The following is a 20134-nucleotide window of genomic DNA, read 5'->3' as shown; positions in this document are numbered from 1 at the left end:
ACCAGTGCTAAAGTTCAAGTGCTCCCTGTGGGAAATTGTGTGTGTAATTGGCTTTTCCATAATTGTCATCTTTGATTTACTATTAAGTCCCTAGTACAGTGCACTAGAGGTGCCCAGGGCATGTAAATCAAATGCTACTAGTGGGCCTGCTTCACTGATTGTGCCACCCACATGAGAAGCCCTGTAAACATGGCTCAGACCGGCACTGCAGTGTCTGTATGTGCAGTTTTAAACTGTCAATTTGACCTGAAAAGTGTACCCACTTGCCAGGCCCAAACCTTCCATTTTTATACATATAAGGAACCCCTAAGGTAGCCCCTAGGTAGCCCCATGGGCAGGGTGAAGTGTATGTTAAAAGTAGGACATTTACTGGTGTGTTTTTACATGTCCTAACAGTGATATACTACCAAATTCAGTTTTCACTGTTGCAAGGCCTATCTCTTTCATGGGGTAACATGGGGGGGGGGGGCTTTAAAGTACAGTTTCCCTTTGAGGGAGATAGAAATCTGAAGTTTGGGGTCTCTGAACTCACAAATTAAATATACATCTTTTAGTGAAGTTGGTTTTTGGATAGTTACTTTGAAAATGGCACTTTTAGAAAGTAGGCATTTTCTTGCTTAAACCATCCAGTGACTCTGCCTGTTTGTGGATTCATTGTCTGGGTCAGACTGACAGTTGGGCTGTTTGTGCATTTCCACTAGACAGTGACACAAAGGGCGCTAGGGTGTAACCTGCATATCCTGATGGGTCATCTGGGCTAAGCTGGAGGGAGGAGTGGTCACTTACACCTGGAAGGGCTGTGCCTGCCCTCCCACAAAGCAGTCTCCAACTCCTTGGTGTTTACATGGAGCCAGGCCTGGGTAAGGCAGCATCCTGTAAACATCAGAGACTTTTCTTTGAAGTTGGACAACTTCAAAGGCAGAGAGGGGTATAAGTATTGGACCCAAAACCAGAGACTTCTGATTACTTCAAGACTTCAAGAGGAACCTCTGCCAGGTGAAGAGATGAGGAGAAGTGCTGCCCCTGCCTGTGACTGCGCTTTTTTGGGCTATCCTGCAGTTGCTGCTTCTTTCTGCGAAAGGGGACAAAGACTGGACTTTATTGTGCATTCCTGCTTGGGAAGTATCTCCAAAGGCGTCAACTGAGCTTACTGATCTTACCTCCTGTTTTTGAAGCCTCAGGGACAGCAAAGGCTTCACCAACCAGTTTCTGAGTCTGCATGCTGTGGACTCTAGCTTGCCAGAGGGTGCCATTCCAGTACTGGAGCCCCTGGAAGTGAATCTCTGGTAAAAATCACGTGAAACGACACCAGATTATTCCGCACGACTTCGCTAAGGATGCCGCTGCACTAAGCCTGCGACACTGCCTACACCTGGATCTGTGGACCTTGCGAAGCACGACACCCCCTCCGTCAACGTAGGCCCGACGTCCCTGCAGCGGCTAACATCCACATGAACTTGTGAGTTGGAGTGTCGTCCACCCGATGTTCGTTACACCTGACTCCCTCACAGCGCCTGTGACGTGCTCACGGCCCTGTGAGGTTGCCCCACAGCATCATGACTTTGCCAGACTTCAACTTTGCCGGAAGTGCCAGGGGCTGACTCCTTTCAACAGACTCTGACTCATCTTCACTGCTCTGCAGCAGGGACCTGATGACTCTTTGTGACGGCTCTGCTTCTTCGCCCCGCAGCCTTGAAACTGACGTCATATTGGATCCAGAAATGCCTCACTCCCGACTCCAGCACTGGCCTGTTTTCCACACATTTTGCTAAGGTACTGTACCTGGGGGTCCATGTGACGCCATAAATGGCACCAGCGGCGTTGCATTGTGGGAAACGACTCCATCACGATGCCGCTTTAACATCAGATTGCATCATTTGTGCCTCTAGGCACTATTTTTTTTTTTTTTTTAATTGCTAAAGTCATATTTACAATTGTGTATGGTGAATTTTTATCATATCTGGTCTTGTTGTTTTTTAGATAAATATTTACGATTTTTCTAAACCTGTGTGGTGTCCATTTTGTAGTGTTTCACTGTATTACTGTGTGTGTTGGTACAAATACTTGAGACATTGCCTCTGGGTTAAGCCTTTCTGCTCATGCCAAGCTACCAAGGGGGGGAGGCGGGGTTAACCGGGTGTGTTTCTCCTTTACCCTAACTAGAGTGAGGGTCCTTGCTTGAACAGAGGGCAACCTGACTGCCAGCCAAAGACCCCATTTCTAACAGAAACGAATACTTGTAATATAATAGAATCAGTTAATGTAAGGCATATTAAAGAAAGGCTCTCGATCGCAGTGTGTGGAAAACATGTCCAGTGATACTATGTTTTCTGGCTTGACCTTAGCATGCAAAAAGTTAGTGTGCTGCCTTAAATATCTCATTTCTGTTGATAAGTGTTCATTTAAAAAACACAGAAGAAGGAAATCCAGGTCTCATTTTCTAGATTAAATACCTGCTGTAGTTATGCTCTGGGATCTGCCTTTCATCCCGTCTGCTGGCTGTTACAGGAGGCTGGATGGCAGGATGACATCACAACTCAACTGGAATAATTTATTACATTTGAGCAGCTACATAATTTCTTTATTACAGGTCAATAGAGACGTTATGACTAAGTCACTGTTGATAAGGAAATGAAAGATGGGCTTATATAAAGGCATCGGAAGTTACTACTTATTATACCAAATGTTACAAGTATTAAATCCTGTGTGTGTCCTCATTCCCTGTGTGACTGAGCTGATGTCTGGAATGCTGGAATGCTGACAGTGAATGCCATAATAGAATGTTGGTGTGTGGTCTGCAGTGAAAGATGGGAGACTTACGTTTGGAGGAAGGAAGGAGCCTTGACAGGACCTACATTTTGTTGCTGTAGCATAAGGATCAACATGAAATAAAGACCTTACATCTGAGAGGCTCCCTACTCTTGGATGAAGACCCTGCCCTTAACAGCCCTGCATATATCTGTCCAGCATCTCACTGGAGTTGTGAAACGTATACCTCTCAAAGGTTTACTACTTTCTGTACAGCATATGTGTCTGAGATGTCACATGGGCATCCTTTTCCTTCCAAATTTAACAGTGAGATGACATTGGGTTCCCTGCAGGAGCTTATTTTGCGACATGTCATTAGAGTGTTTGCGATGAGATGCAATTTCTTTTTCTGTGTCATGGAATGCTTTCTTTGTGGAAGATGTGGTTACATCGTTTGGACTAGGAGAAGTAAAGATACCCTTGCTTTGTGCAAATATCAGGCTAAAGATAACATCCAGTTCTGCACCACCATTCCTATGTGCCATGCTTGACAGATAAGAAAAAAAACATTTGTCTTGAGAGGGTAGGGCCCACTGCACTTGTTGTTGCACTTTCTAGCTTAGATCTTGGAAATGGTGTGTTTTATTTTGATTGTCCTCTCCATGTATATTGCTTGTATATGTGTTGATTATATTTCTGCAGAAATGTATCTAAGAAATCTAGATGCTCTAATGCTGTGAGTAGGACCTGCAATGGTTGAAGAGAGTGTTTCAAGGCAAAGAAACTCTTAGATCCACTGGGTACCCTGATGAGGTAGCCAGCACAGATTACAGGTTCACAAAAGAAACATGTACTTACCTAAAAGAGGTGTGACTTCTCTATTGCGGTAACAGGTGTGAGATGTACAATCTGGTCTAAAGTGCTCAGTGGCGAGAAAGTCGCAATGATAAGTAGGCCTCACTTTACCACACTACAACTATGTGGTACTACCTGATAGAGATAGGAAGGAGAAACCCCCATGAAAGGAATAGCTCAGATATTTCTGGGTCAGAGGGATCAGTGGACAAATTTGGTTTTCAGTTTCTCCGGGTCCACTCAGCCTTCTATCATCCTGAGGTTGATAAAATTAGCACCACTGAGTTATTTCACAATAAAAATTGGTGATAATGCACCATTCCATTGGGTTGAGTGCTTGCTTTACAAATACCTTTGTTAAGTTGATTTATAGGCTGGAATATTTTGTATTGAATGTCAAGTTACAAGAATATCGTAACTAAAATACTTAGGAGGCAGGTGCAAGAAGGTAAGAACGGATTTACTATTCTTAAACCACATAAACACACCCTGAAGATGTAAATCATAAAGGTAAATATAAGTGGCATTAGGTGTAGAAAATCTGTACGTACCCATATATACTTCAACATTTTTTTCAGAATATTCATGTAACTAGATATTCAGTACACAATATACTGAGAGTGTACTGTTGTCAGGTAGGGGCTGATTTGTGGGGCTTCTATTCAATGTACACAAAGAATTGATTTTCAGCATCAGAACGACTTCCTGATGTAATTGTAAACAGGATGAGCACACCTTTAAATCCTCTTCATTGTCTTGTAGCCCTCCACCAATAAAGATGCAGAAGATGGAGGATGAGGAAAAGATGAAGAGTCAAACTGCTGCTTTGAAGGCCAAAACATTTCTTCTGTGGTCTGTGATCAGACTTAACTGGTTCAGAAGTAGAAGAATCTAGCAATGTGTCAGAGGATCAAAAAGAAAAATATCTCAAGAAGGACATGATTCCAGTTGTTCCTTCCAGTATTAAGGACTACACAGAGTTTCACGAAGAAGAAGCTCCAGTCACATCCATGTAACTGGAAGTAGTGGGAGCAGTGGGAGCGTTCTACTCACCTAAGGGTGCCTAATCATCCTCATGACAAGGATATAATTTTTAGGGAGTGGAAAGTCCTGATAAATATCAATTTTCCTATTTCCACAAACTGCTTGTGACCCTTAACAGATATTGAGTCAATCCTGAATGATTTTGTGCCAAGTGACACATTTGTGGCAAGCTCAGCCGGCCCTACTTATTTGGTGGCAGAATCTATTGTTAAGGATCCCACTGGCAATAAGACTGTTTGCCTTTAGCTCTTCAGCCTTGACCAATGGTGTGTCTATAAGAGCAAGATGAAATTTGATTTTGGAAGACTGTTACACAGATTCAGCACAAAACTCAGCAAAACTAAGGGCCAGATTTTTTGTGTTGCATTGTCCTTTTTTCATGCAAGTTTACGCAAGGGCACCACAACACTAAAGTCAAGGCCATAACAGAGTAACAGAAGGCAGCAAAGGTTGTGTTATTGTCACGGCCATAACGGAGTAACAGAAGGCAGCACAGGTTGTGTTATTCTGCCCCAGGGAAGTGTTCTATGGGTGTTGCATGTGTGTTCCTATGCATTCCACCCATGAATTTTGGCCCACTCACAAATTTGCTATAAGTGGTAGACCTGGGAATGCGTAAAACTACTAGGCCTTCCTAGGGCAGGCGTAACAAGAAAAATTATCTTTATTTCTCCTAGTTTATTTCCTCTGTCTACATGTGCTGCAAGGCAGCGAGAGAGGTACTGATACCGCTAGGCCCCGCTATGTCTGACCTGTGTCATGTAGGAATCTTTGCAGGGATGTTTTAATGAAGGTGATTGTGTAGAGATGACGAGAGCATGTTTGACAAAACTGTGCAATGCCAACTGGCACCTAATATCTCTTAGCATTTCTTTTGTTTTTCAAACACAAATCCCAGAGTGGGGCTTTCTTTCTGAAAAATAAAAAATGAGGTCCTCCTGACCCCTGATGCCCTGACACTGCTTCAGCAAATGGGTGGGCACTGTTGCTTTCTTCCTGCATGGGAACACCATGCTCCTGGACAGCAAAAAACAAGGGGTCATATTTATAATTGGAGTCGCATCGTTCTTGCAGCATGCGTGGCGCATGCGTGAAGAAAGCCCAAAATGTGATTTATAAAGCCACACATGGACACCTTGCACAGTCCTGGGTGGCTTCATAAATCTGGAGTAAAGCAGCGCAGTGCAAATCGCTGCATTGCGTTACTCTGCCCACGGAAGGCATTCAATGGGTGTTGCGTGGGTGATCTCAGGCAATAGCCATAGTTTTTGACACATTCTCAGATTTACAATAAGTGGTAGTCCTGGGAATGCTCTAAAATGCTACACCTTCACAAGTGAGGCATAATGAGAAGAAATGTCTATTTCTCCTCGCTTTTTTCACTTTCTATGTGTGTTGCAAAGTGCAGCACAAAATATTTCTCTTTGCAATGCAGGCACCCATGCACACACGTGCATGGGTGCCTGCATTGGCTCTAGGCAGCCAAAATGGGGCCAGTGCAGGGAAAGACGGGACTCTACTGTATTCTTTTCATACGGCTCATACCTGACCTTTCCATGTCACGCACCGCAGCAAGGTAACTTGTTGCACTGCGTGATATGGCCTTTCAACATCTTTCAGCCGGTGGACCTGAGACAGCTGGCACTGAATTAAAGTGTTTTCTGCAGCAGAGCCAATTGAGGTTCCGCCATGGGAAACTATGCAGTGATTTAAGCTCTAAATGAGTCAGGGAAATTGAGGGGTGGCCATAAGATTATTTGTTGTTTGACAGTTCCTTTCTTTACTGGGGCTCTAGCATGTGTGAGCGACACAGCAGTGCTTGGGCCAATCACAACCGCCTGGATGTGGCCCTTGAGGGAACTTTTGCACTAGAGTAGAAACACTTATTCCCCAGGCTTTTCTCAAAACAGGAAAGAGAGAATGGGTTGTGTGCAGAGCAGAATGCTTTAGGGAAGGTGAGGGCTTGCAAAGGTAAAATTGAAGAGTCCAGTACCGGATTTAATGGCCCGTTCCTCTAGTTCTTCAGCCAGGTTGTACCGGGTTCTCCAGTCACCAGCTAGGGTGAAGGTGTAGAAGAGAAGCGCCATGGTGTAGGTGCTAGCATGGGCTGGGTTGTGTTTCCTCAGGCACTGCAGTGCTTCCTCCATCACTGGGTCCTGTAAGAGGGAGAGCGAGTGGGAACTATGGTGCCATCGATGGGAGGAGGGGGAGAAGGAAGGAGGGAAGGGGGAAGAAAGAAGCAGAAGAAGGAAGCAACACTGAAAGAAAAGGAGTGAGTGACTGAGCGAGTGAGTGAGTGAGTGAGTGAATGAGTCAAGGTGCAAGCAAGGAAAATAATTAACAGGGAACAGACATCATAGGATAATGAAGAAAGGAAAGGATCAGGGGATAAAGAAAGCAAAGTAAAGAGAGGGTGAGGCAAGGATGAAGAAAGAACTAAAGGGAGTGGTATGAAGGGGAAATTAAGGGCCAAGTAAGCCAGAGATGGATAGAGAAATGGAGGCAGCAAGGGTGAGGAGAAGAGAAAAAGAGAGAAATCATGGCAAGATCAGAGGCTACAGGAAGGATGGTGGAAGGGAGTGACAAAAATAATAAGGAAGTGAAAGGAATGAAAGGGAGAAGTAGGAAGAAGACAGTGAGAAGAGGCTGAAAAGAGGGGGGAAGCAAAGCAAACAGAGGTAATAAGAGAAGAAAGGAAGTGATGGAAAAACAGGCAACTAAATCAGGAAAGCAACAGACGTGTAATGGGGAGAGTATGTGAGAGAATACAAACAGGGAGGCACAGAAGTGCAGTTTGCAGAGGAGAGAAGTCCAAGAAAGGGAAGAGAGAGACATAATTAAAGGGAAGAACGAGTAGAATGGGGAAGAGAGGTAATGCACAGAAGAAAGACATAAGATATGCACTTTTATGTGCAGCAGCTCAACATACTCACCTGCAGTGGCCATCCTATTTCTAGGAGAGCAGAGGTGATGTAGGCTGAGAGGGAGACATCATATTCAGCACCACCCTGTGAAACAGAGAGAGGGAAGAAGGGTGGGTCAGTACCAGCTTCATTCAAGTGTAATCACCTCGGATGTGGGAGAAGATGTAATACTACCACAGAAGGTATATGTGTTACTTTATATTGGTCATAGAGTGGAATACCACGGCAAAAAAGTGTATGTGCGGCTGTGGATTGGTCATAGAGCGGAATACCTCTGCAGATGGTATATGTGCTGCTGTGTATTGCACCTGGAGAGAAATACCACTGCAGAAGGTGTGTGTGCTCCTGTGGATTGTTCATAGAGTGGAATATCACTGCAGAAGATATATGAGGTGCTTTAGGTTGGTCATAGAGTGGAATATCACTCCAGGAGGTGTATGTGCTGCTGTGGATTGGTCTTAGAGTGGAATACCACTGCAGACAGTATATGTGCTGCTGTGGATTGGTCATGGATTGGGATACCACTCCAGAAGGTGTATGTACTGCTGTACATTGGTCATAGAGTGGAATACCACTGCTGAAGGTGTTTGTGCTGCTGTGGCTTGGACATGGACTGGAATTCCACTGCAGAAGGTGTATGTGTTGTTGTGTATTAGTCATAGCATGGAATACCACTACAGAACATGCATGTGCTGCTGTGCATTGGTCATAGAGTGGAATGCCACTGCAGAAGGTGGATGTACATAGTGTACAGATGGAATAACATAGGTGAAGGTAGATGTGCTGCTGTGGGTTACTTACAAATTGGAAAACCATTGCAGAAGGTGAATGTACATAGTGTACAGATGGAATAACAAAGGTGAAGTTAGATGTGCTGCTGTGGGTTACTTAGAGATTGGAAAAACACTGAAGAAGGTGGCTGTGTTATTATACACCATTTACATCTTCCATAACATAACAGACAGCTGATCTGCTCCTGTGGTTAGTTACATAATGGAATAATATTTCACAAGGTGGCTCTGCTATGCATAGTGCACAGATGGAATAACATAGAGAATGTAGATGTGCTGCTGTAGATTTGTCTTAGAGTGGAATAACACTGCAGAAAGTGGGTGTGCTGCAGTACGTAGTGTACAAATCAAACAACCTCGCAGGCAACAGATTTGCTGCTGGGGATTGACTTTTAAGTGGAATAACACTGTAGAAGGTGAATGTGGCTCTATACATTGTTTACAGGTGGAATACCATTGCAGAATGTAGATAAGCTGTTAGGAATTGGCGAATGAGTGGAATAACAAAGCAGAAGGTGTAAATAAGTAGTGGATAGGAGAAATAACATTGCAAAATGTAGATGTGCTGCCAAATGTTGTTTACAGCATGGAACACCACTACGCATGGTGCATAGATGGACTGATATAGATGAAGGCAAATGCATTCTGTGGATTGTGGTCATAGGGTAAAGTATACTGCAGAAGGTGGATGTGCTGCTTTACCTATAGTATAGCAGAAGATTGATGTGCCACAATGGATTGGTAGTGGAGTGGAACAACACTGCCGAAGGTGGCTAAGCTGCTATACACAGTGTTCAGATGGAACAAAAAAGCAGAAGGTAGATGTGCTGCTGTGGATTTGTTATGGAATGGAATACCACTGCAAAAGGTGGATGTAATGGTGCACATAGTAAACACATTGATTAACACAGCAGAATTTGGATGTGCTCATGTAGGTTGGCTACAGAGTGGACTAAAATTGGAGCTGGTAGACGAACTTATAGTGCACAAGTGGAATACCGCAATAGACAACTGATGTGCTCCTGTTGTTAGGTGCATAGTGAAATAATATTGCAGAAAGTGCATGTGCTACTATACATAGCGCACAGTAGGAACAATATATCAGAAGGTAGATGTGCTGCTGTGAATATGTCATAGAGTGGAATAATACTGCTGTCGATGGATGGCCCATGCACACCTCAAGCAGAAAAGTGAACTGAAGAGTCTTATTGGCATCCCATGGTACTTACCCTACCATTGTATATACATATGTAATGAATAAAACAAATGTTAAAGTGAAGTTGTGGTTAGCTTTGCTTCTAAAAACATAACTTATGTGTGAGCAGCACCCCTGAAATTCACTGTAAAACGACAGGTAGTACACAAAGTGCAGTAATGGTTTAGTTTGAGGAACTAACCATAACTTGCATCTCGTAATGTACTTCTTATGACCTCACCTATTACATCCGTCAGGGCATGTTACTCTACATAATTGATGACGTTACTGAAGACATCTCAATATGCATTTTCAATTGAAATTCTGACCTAAACATAACTACGCAGCCTCTGTGACTGCCTACATAGAGCTGTAGTGGCTCCTTTTGGTCAGTCGGCCGTGCCTTTCGAAGGGAGGTTGCAATAGGATAAACAGGCCAGAAGTGTCCAGAAGGAAGGCTTGAAAGGAGCACATCAGACATCTCAATGCAAACACTCACTTAGAAGTACAGGACAATGCACCACTCGCAATGATGACTTCACCCCGCATTGTAATGCTCCTCTATGTAAATTACATTTACATAGCAAACATTTACATCACACTTAACATGCATTGTTGAAAACATTCTGTTTGTACATTCTGTGGCAGTGTTTGCACTAAATAAACAGTGCATTACCCAGATGTAAAGAAACACCCTCATCTATTTTTTTTATTGTTCATGCAATGTTAATCTTTAATTCGTTATTATCGAATGGTATGTATTTTAGCTTGATCCAAAACTGAACTATGTCCTCTTTTTTTACAAAAAGGTTATTTTAGAATGCTGTTGTATAATGAAAATTTTATGAATGTTTTATTAATTGATTTAGTACCGACTCATTGTCCTTTATCGCTATTACTAATTGTTCCCCAAAAATTTTTTTAAACGAAATTAACGTTATTCAAACTAAAGGAAGTTATTAAAAAAATTATATTTATGAAATACAATATAATGAATATTTTGCATTTAAATGAATACCCACCCTTTGCGCCTATATTGCTTTATCAACTGGTTCATGAACAGAAAGTCATTTGTTTAAAAAATTGAAATAAATTAAACTAATGTTACCTAAAATGTAAAGGTTATTTTAATTTTATTATAGTTATTGCTTTCTGATTACATTACCACCCACCCTTTCCTCTATATATCAATTAAATTACCTGTTCTTAAAGTGCACAACATTCAAATAAATATGACATGAATTACCCGTTCTAATATAGAACGATCATCTAATAAATATTAAATACATTGACTAAATTTAACTAAAATTTGGCAATAGAAATACTTCCCAGCCTTTGATCCAATAACACTTTTCGAATCCTATTCTAAAATAAACAATACTCTTAAACAATTAAGTAATAACATTTAATACACAATAATCAAATATTGGGCATTCCTTTTTTAAATAGAATGCAAACACAGCTTTAAAAAATACTGATGACGAAGGCATGCAGTGGAAAATAAACATGAAATTACTACATATTGTAAAAAAATATGATGTCAATGGAAGTCTATGTAAATGACAAAAACTGTAAAGAATGTGATGTAAATGGAAGTCTATGAAAATGACATACATTGTAAAAAATGTGAATGTAAATATAAGTCTATCTAAATGACAAACATTGTAAAAAATGTGGTGCAAGTGTAAGTCTATGGAAAATGCAACAATTTAAAGGTAGCAAACCTTGCAAGGAGAATGTGTGATGACATCTGACCTTCTAAGTGCGGCTGCTGAAAGTAGCAGCCACTAGGGAATACTGTACCTTCATGGTGGTGTGGTAAAGACCCCCCACATTCATAAAGCAGCCATCTTTGGATTGACGATGCTGCAGCCATGCGACTGCGGTGTCAACTACTTCTTCATCAATGGAGATGAATTCTTCTGCATGAAACAATGACTTGGCCACAAATGCAGTCCACCTGGGGACAAGAAAAGAGGGAGATGGAGTGAAAAACATGATTAAAGAGGGAAATAGGAGAGGGAGCCAAGGGAGTAGGAGAGACAAAGAAAGATAGGCTACAAAACAGTCAGTAAAAGGAGAAAAGAAGAGAATAAAGGAAGAGTAGATGACATGAGGTGGGATACAGGAAGAGTAGTGAAAAAAATGTGAGTCAGTGAAGGGGAAAAGTGCATGGGAAGATACAAAGAGTGAGGAAAGAGAGCAAAAAGGACAGATATGGCAGAACTGAAAGTCTAATTGTGAGGAGAGACACAAATGGAGACAGCTAGATAGAGAGAGAAAGTGTGCCAGGGAGAGAAAGGGGAAGAAGTATCCAAAGGAGAACTGGTATAGTAGATAATGAGCAAGAATAGGGACACAGAATGGGTGGAGGAAGAATGGAACAACATAGCGTGAATCAGTGAGGGTGAGGTAGGTGATGTGAGGGAAAGGACCAAAAAGCACAGAGAGGGATACAGAAGATGTGGTGGGAAACAGGCAAAAAGAGGACAGGTGGAAGAGAAAGAGATGGAGAGGGAGGTGATCATGGGGAAAGAGAGATGACAAAGATAAACAAAGTGAAAGGGAAAGAGGTGGGGAGACTAAGACAGAAGAGAGGCAGAGATGGAGAGGGCAGGGATCCTAATCTGTATGCATTTATATGGTTTTAATATTACAGATCTATATCTGCAGAGACACTGGGCCAGATTTACAGGACCCTAGCACCACCGGAGCTTCACTTTTTGCGACGCTCCGGTGGGCCTTACCACTTCTCCATATTTACAAGGAGGTGTAACGCCACTTTTTATGGTTTTTGTCTCTTTGTAAATATGGGCCCCTCTGATGTAGTTTTCTGCGTCAGAGGAGCATGCAATGGGTGTTGCTGTGGGCGTTCCATCACAACACCCATTGCTTTTGACGCTGTCCCAGATTTACAAGATTTTTTTTTACCTGAGGCAGCGCCAAAATCTAACGCCACCCCAGGGGAGGCGGTAGCATGGTGCAACAAAGAGGAATACTTTTATTCCTCCTCGGTCTTTAGCTTTTTCTATGTGTGTTGCAATCTGCAGCACACGGAGAAGCAAAATGCCATTAATGAGTGTTTATGTGCAGGAAGGAACACCTTCCTGCACATAAACAACCACACCCCTCAAAGCAGACACCCTTGCACTCTGGTGCAAGGATGCCTGTGTTGGCGCAGGCAGCTTAATTTAGTGCGACACAGGGGTAAACACAGGGGTGCGGCGTATCCTTGTAAATGTGGTGCATCCCTGCATTTCAAAACTGGTGCAGCACTGCTAAATTTGGCACAGCACCAGTTTCTCGTAAATCTGGCCTATTGTTCTCACAGCCATATGATTTTGATGTTACCCTCTCTCCAACTGACTGCATCTCTCTCCCTCTTCATTATATCTTTCTCCCGCCCCCCCTCCCTGTCCAACTCTCTGCCTCTCTCATTCTGTCCCCTCTATTTCTCTAACCCCCCACTTTTTCTTTCTCTATTTTCTCTTACAATCTCTCTCTTATGTCCTCTCTCACTTTCTCTTTCTCTCTTCCTCTTCTCTATCTCTCCACCTGTCTAACACTCCCGTCTCCCTCCTCTTGCAAGTCTCAAAGGGGGCGTCACTGGAGGCACTGGAAGCAGGATTAATAAGAGAGACTGTGGAAGAGAAAGAGACAGGATAAGAAATGAGCAACAGAGTAGAGAGACAGGACAGAGAGGAAACCAAATAGAGATGAAGACAGGTTGAGAAGACAAAAGACAGGCCTCGAGTGGAAGGAAAGAAGATCTATAAAAATAATGAGCCAGACTGAAACAGGGTTTTAAAGGGAGGAGACAGCATGAGATAAATGGAAATCAAAGCAAGAGAAGGAAACATTGAGACTGAGGAAAAAATAGGAAATTAGAAAATAGCAACAGCAAAGACATGCAATCAAAATGAGCTCTGAGGATCTAATTTAGAAATCAGAGGATGGGTTACAACAGTGACGGACATCCCGTCCTCTGAAATCTAAATCCCATTATATTCCATGGGATTTTGATTTCGGGGGACTGGATAACCATCACCGTTGTGACAGAGTAACCCGCCCGCCGAGTTCTAAATTTGGTCCTAAGTCTCTTGAGTCCATAAAATAAGTCAGCAGCATCTCTATTCTTATTTAGTTGTGGATGACTGGTTTGCGCAGAAGCTGTCAAAGTCACTATTGTAAAGAGTGTAAAAGCCACACTCCCTTCTTTAGACAACATGACCACTGCCATGTGACCGTGCATGCTCACCATGGGCTTCCAGAGACATCCTCTTTCCCACATGCACTGTGGGAGCCATCCGAGTGTTTGTAGTTCAGCTGTTGCTGGTATCCTGCAGAAGGCAATGAATAAATTCATACATTATATGAGTAGCACAGCAAGGGTCAGCTGCCTGCTTCTCGGCCCCTAGGAGGCATTCTTGTATCAGGTTTCATGTTATGGTTTGGTCCTACTGAATGAGAATGTAGAAGCTTTTTGGGATCATAAGCAGGGTTACTTCAATGATGCAGTTCTCCTGCCCTGGCCTTATTCACATACATTTGAATTTGCCTCTTATGCCACATAATCCATTATCTGCTGCATAATCTACAGATTTTACACACAAAATTGTTTCTAACTCAAGCAGATCAAAAGTTACTAACAATGTTGTGACTTGGCTTGCTGCACAGTGGAAGGCCCTAAGCAAATGTTGACTGGTCACTTTTCAGTTTCCTATTGCTGTATTTGGGTGTTATACTAGCACTAATGCGGTGAACATTTGTCAGTATTAACGTGTAAAAATAACAGAATTATGAAATAATACTATCACAAATGTGCTGCATTACATTGCATAATTTGCTTTTTCTTTCCACACAATTTAGTCAACACTGCACATAATTTGGTCCTCCACTGAGGCATAATTCCTGTGGCCTAGCCAAAAGAAATGTTTGTTGGAGTTAGAATGCTGGAGCCAATAGAAGGGAAACTGTCTCTTTGTCACATCCTTGGTGGTATGTGAGACAAGACAAACAAGGCCCTTTAAGGTTCATAGGACAACATCAAATTGTAGGAAATGGGTTTCACATTCATAAACCTGAAAGTAAGAAAAGCAGGCTCCAAGAGCAATCCCTTTTGGTAGAAGTAAGGAAGGTGTGTGGAACGGAAGTGACGTCAGAGAACGTGACTGACCCCCAGAAGAGTTACAGGAAGTGATTTGATGGGAAGCAGGCGTGACGGGTGCAAGAACACTTCTCAGAGTGGGGTTGCTTCTATCAATGTTACATCACTGTAGTCATAGTGACTGTGAAAAATCAAAGTGTCACACAAAGAACAAGTGTAGTAAATGTATGCAATAAGAGAATAGTAGGGTATTGTATGTACCTCTTGGTGCATTCTGAGGCACTCTGTCACAAAATTACTACCAATGCATGGTGTGGTAGTGCAAAATGAATTACAGACAGCGCACTTTCATTGAAGTGGCCACGAAATATGCAAAGAAGTACAGGTTTACTTATAAAACGATATAGCACAAAACAATAATGTGAAGAAATTGAGTTTCAGCAAATATTTATCAATTGACCATCACCAAGTAAAGTGCCTTAATTTGTTTTGATCCAATTAAAATCTTTTGCCCTTATTTACAATTGACCTGCACCGCTGGTGCGTCACTTTTTGTGATGCACTGGCAGGGCAGGCTGCAGGGCTATATCTGCAAGGCCACGCAAAGCCACTTTGTGTGGCTTTTCATGGCCTTGTAGATATGGAGTAATTCCACGCAAGTCGAGTTGCCTTACTTTGCGTCAGGGAGGTGTTCCATCGGTGTTGCAGTGGGTGTTTCCATGGATTTTGATGCATTCCCAGGTTTACAAGGTTTCGTTAACCTGGGAATGTGTCAAAAGCCTACGCCACCCCAGGGGTGGGGTAAACGTGGCCCAACAGAGAGAAATACAATTATTTCTCTGCGTTATTTCCTCTTTCTATGAGTGTTGCATTTTGCAGCGCACATAGAAAGAGGAAAACACCTCTTGTGATGGTTTTTGTGCAGGAAGGTATCCCTTCCTGCACAAAAAACAATAATTCCCGCAAAGCAGGCACCCTTGCTCTATGTTGCAAGAGTGCCTGCATTGGTACATGCAGCAATTTGTGTGACAGCGCAGGGGACAAGGACAGAAATGTGCTGTATCCTGTAGATACAGCACTTAGATACAGCACATTTCTGCCCTTTTTGTTTTGATCCGGTGCAGTGGAGCAAAACGGCTTGCGGTGCTGCCCTGTGCAAAAACGTTCTAAATGAGGCCCTTTGTTTCCACCAAACTTCACAATGTAAAAAGATGTGCTTCATTTGTGCTTTCCTAATTGCTTGTTTATTCTGAAATATTTGTTCAGTTAATTTACTGGTAATTATGTTTTGTTGTGAGTTAGAAAAAAATGACATCATGCAGCCTTTCCTTTCTCACTCCACAAACCTCAGAAAGATTGTTCATCTCACAAACTCCTCTTACCTTGTAGTCAAAGAAAGTAAACACCAATCCCCATGTTAAAAGATTATGCAGCAAATTGTGCAAAGACTAGCCGGACATCTCGTGACTTTTTTTTAATGCAAAGGTGTATTTATTGCTTTGTCATCTTCTGAACTCCAGCTTGGTTATTCTGGGGGCGCTGAACCCCCGCAATCCTACTTCCAGTCCCTATGGGTCATGAATCACACTGCTAAAGTAGATTTGGATGAATATGTCGAGAACTCCCAGCAGCCCTGCCAAGTACCACGCATCCGGTGTTAGAATAATGCATTTTAATGTGGTGATCTGCATCACTGTATTAAAATGCATTAATAACACATTTTCAGCGCCTTGACCACCTGTGCACTGAGCCTGGATGAAGCAGGTAGTAATGCAAAAGTGGCCATGGTTAAAAGCCCACAGAGAGATTACAACAGGCCAGAGTGCTTGCGCGTTCGACCCTAAAAAGAGGCCCACCTTTTCAAATCAGGCTAATTTTAAATTTGTGAAATCATGCTCTGTGGGTATTGTGCAAATGTGCATGCTTTTGTGTGCTGCATTCAATGATTGTGGTATCATCAGTGAAATCAACAGTAAATACCAGACCACCTGGCAATAAAATAGGCCAACAAACTGCTAAAATAACAGCCCACACACTGATCTATCACACTAGCCCATCGGGCCCTGCCTGAGTGCCCAGTAGGACAGTCCGACCCTGCTGCTAACTAGTCAAAGTATAGCTAGAGCTGGAGTCTCTCTCTCTCTCGTGCACTAACGAATACTTCCGCTCCCCCTCGGTGGCACTGGAACTAGGGGGGCAGGAGGTGCTGCAGCATCCCATAAAACCTTTAAGATGTTAGATAGAAAAGGACAATAAAGTGGCCCTTCAAAGGTTTTTGTGATGTTAGCGTTTAAAAAACTCCATTAAATATCCCCTGTGCTTTACTGATGTTACTGGACAGTACTCCAAGCACCAATACCCATCCTGGCCACCAGCCCCTGAGTCCCTGGTGAAGAAGAGAAGTCAGCCAGTGGCCATGATGTAGGAATGCCTCAGGCCAGGGCTCACCTGTCTGCAGGTAAGTATATGTCCTCATCCAGATGTCGTCTGTCAGTTGTCCTGTGTTTTCCAGGTACTGGAGGGTGTAGACAAGTGAGGCAAAGGTCAGCATGTTCCGCTCCCCGCACCTAGACGGTGTGTGAATAAGATTGTCGAGGTTCTGCAGTGCCGACGCCATTGGATCACCTGGGGATGCGGAAGCGCATTGGAAACAATGTGAAACAAGCATTGGCAAAGCCAATAGGTCCGCCCATTTTTGGTAAGAATGGCATTTTTTAATGCAGACATATGCCACAAAATACAATGAAAACTAAACATACAGCAACCTGAATGGGGTTGCCATATGTTTGCAACTGTATTTAAATTAGAAAACATTCACTGCGGTGTCCACTTTAATAGTGGCTGTTTTTTTTTTTTAAATAACAAGCCTTTAAGACGTGCCATGCATCTTGCAATATCATTTAAATACTTTATTACAGCAGCTTTAAAAAGGAGAAAAAAAAAAGTACCATCTAACTGGACGTCAAAAGCACAGGCAAAAAAGTATCTGGCATTTAAAGTTATTATAAAAACATAATAAAGCGCACTTGAACCAGATTTGTCACTGAAGATAAATTAACTGTTTTTAGGCAGATACGAACAATGAGCACAAGCTTTGTGCAGTCTCTCAAAATGAAGGGGGCCAATGGGTAAAGTGGGCTGATCCTTTGCTCTTCTAAGTGTGCAGGACCTGGATGGAATAAAATGCGATCTACAATGTAACAAGACAAATGGATGAAGCCCACTTCACAGACTGCCTCTCACTGTAGGCGTATGACTCAGTCCATGGACTATGAACAAGAGGGGGTTTGCTTTCTGTGTTCAATCGCTGTCCTATCACTGAGGGAGTTAGGGACAAGTAGTAGTACCCACCTACTATCTGTGTCAACAGACCTTCTTACCAGAGAAGTAGACGTGTGCTTTTTCGGACCCTGAGATGACACCAGGAGGAAGGGATAGCGATACCTCCTCGGAAACAGCAGTTTCTAAGAGAATGAGGAAAGAAATGCATCAGACACCGTGGTCCCAGAAAGGCTAAAATTGTGGGTCGCTGTGCCGTCTGTTGAATGAATACCCCATTGGAGCCCAGGTCTTCACCTGTACAGCGGATCCGGATTTGGGCCACAAGGATTCCTTAGTGTGAACCCGAATGCCATTATAATCTGCAATAAACATTTAAACATCTGTATACAGCAGTACAGGGGCACTTACACTTACGCTGCTTGGTTAGTGATGGAACTCAATTAACCAATCCGGTATCAGCACTGATGGAATACTGAGTGTGTGATGAAAGGTCTTAAATGCAGAGGTAAGAAAAATGTACTTACTAGGTACTACATTTGTGGAGATTTTATATCTTTCATAGATTCACATGCTTGAATTGTTCCCTTTGAGACCGGGAGTCTTTGTTAGTCATGTTGAATAAAAGTGACAGTAATGTTTTCAGATTTGGTGCCCAGTAGAGTCTTTCAGAAATCCACCCTATTCCCTAGAACTTTTTCTGCTAGTACATAGGCAAATCCTATAAGCAGAACAAAATACTGGAGGAAAGGGGGACATGGAAATGAGACAGGAAAGAGACAGAGAGGACTTTTTTTCTTGCTTCTTCACAGAAGGTACACCCTGAATTCAGGTCTTTCAGAAAGGGAATATCCCAGTCTGGTATTCTCAAATAGGTAATGCACAATCTGATACAGATGAAGCACAAATAGCTATTGGCCCACTTAACAGGCTTATCCACATAAGTGGCTTGTCTGAGATAACAATGGTGTTTGCTTACTGAATTCATGATGGTGGGCAGCTGGGAACATAGGCCATAGACTTAAGATGGCAGCTGGTGAAGCAAATTAACACTGCTGAAGATAACCATTGTGAAAGCAAAGTTAAAGAACGTGGCAAAGACAAAGACAAAACAGTTTGTAGAGACATGGTCGGAGAACAGGCCAAGTGGCCAGTACACAGAGGGAATCCATTAGGGAGAAACCATGAAGGTGAGGATTGAAGGGACAGTGAATGAACCTGCATAAAGGCAAAACAATGCAGAAAGTTGTCCGGCACAACTGCGAATAAACTTTATGTCCTAAATAGCACTGCTAGTGAAGATGCTCAAGCAGTCCCATCTATTGACGTCTATTCTGGCTATCTTTCTAAAAAATCCAGCTGCCATAGGCTGGTTCACTAGAACTTTGCAGAAATACACTTCTTGATTCCTGTCCACCACATTCCAGGAGCAAACCAAAATCTCAAACCCCATCGTTTATTCCTGAGAACAGGCTGTTCTCGCTATGGCACCAGTTCTACATATCTGTCGGTTTCCCATTTCACCTGAAATTAAATGCCTTCCACGTGTCTCCCACTAATTCATCTCAAACTCAATATTCTGTCTGGGAAAGGGCCTGAATGGAGCAGCCACTAGGCCACCTATGGTTAAGTTTAAAGAAGTAAAATTCTAGCCTAGGTTAGGCAAGTCCTAAAAGTAAGCTTTTAGCAGTGTGTAGGGAGCTCCTGTTCTAACTTGGGTATCCGAATCCTCCCAGAAGCCTGAGTGCCAAGCGATGAGAAACACTTCCAAGTACACCTGGTCTCCTACTCCCTGTCAACTGTGCACGCATAGGTAAAAGGATCCCTTTGAGGGAGGCTTCACAGGATGTCTAACTGTAGACATTGCGGAAGAAGAGCAGTCTCTTGGTTCCTGGTCTCTCTCTGGTTGGTCCTAGTACTTCCAACAGCCAACCATGAGTTTAACCTCTTCCATGCCTTAATTCCGCTCATGGGTATCACTACCTCTTTTTTCCCCATACCTCTACCATCATTCGCATCCTGTATCACCCTCCTCCCAGTTTCACAAAAACACCCCTGCTTCCTGCCTTCCCACCTGCCAGCCAGATGCCTTAGAATGACTACTGTAAATTTATTCTTTCTCTCCCCACTGTGACTTTGGGGAGCACTCTTCTACCACAAAGCACCTTCCCTATTCCATTTACCCTGTTCT

General features: G+C 42.8%; 1 protein-coding gene across 1 annotated transcript in view; it reads right to left on the bottom strand.

Moving 5' to 3' along the window:
* Positions 1-20134, bottom strand: part of LOC138246827 (alpha-2-macroglobulin-like protein 1) — a 262402-nt gene that overhangs the window by 84490 nt on the left and 157778 nt on the right. The window contains exons 23-28 of the mRNA XM_069201584.1: positions 18045-18128; positions 17113-17289; positions 13816-13897; positions 11361-11517; positions 7581-7655; positions 6641-6803 (exon numbers count right to left, since the gene is read on the bottom strand). Of these exons, the coding sequence (XP_069057685.1) occupies positions 6641-6803; positions 7581-7655; positions 11361-11517; positions 13816-13897; positions 17113-17289; positions 18045-18128 (738 nt within the window). The remainder of the gene's footprint in view (positions 1-6640; positions 6804-7580; positions 7656-11360; positions 11518-13815; positions 13898-17112; positions 17290-18044; positions 18129-20134) is intronic.

This window comes from Pleurodeles waltl, chromosome 7, assembly GCF_031143425.1.
Source record: "Pleurodeles waltl isolate 20211129_DDA chromosome 7, aPleWal1.hap1.20221129, whole genome shotgun sequence".
NCBI lineage: Eukaryota > Metazoa > Chordata > Amphibia > Caudata > Salamandridae > Pleurodeles > Pleurodeles waltl.
Note: the sequence above shows the minus strand (reverse complement) of the source record. Positions and strands in the feature narration are given on the sequence as shown.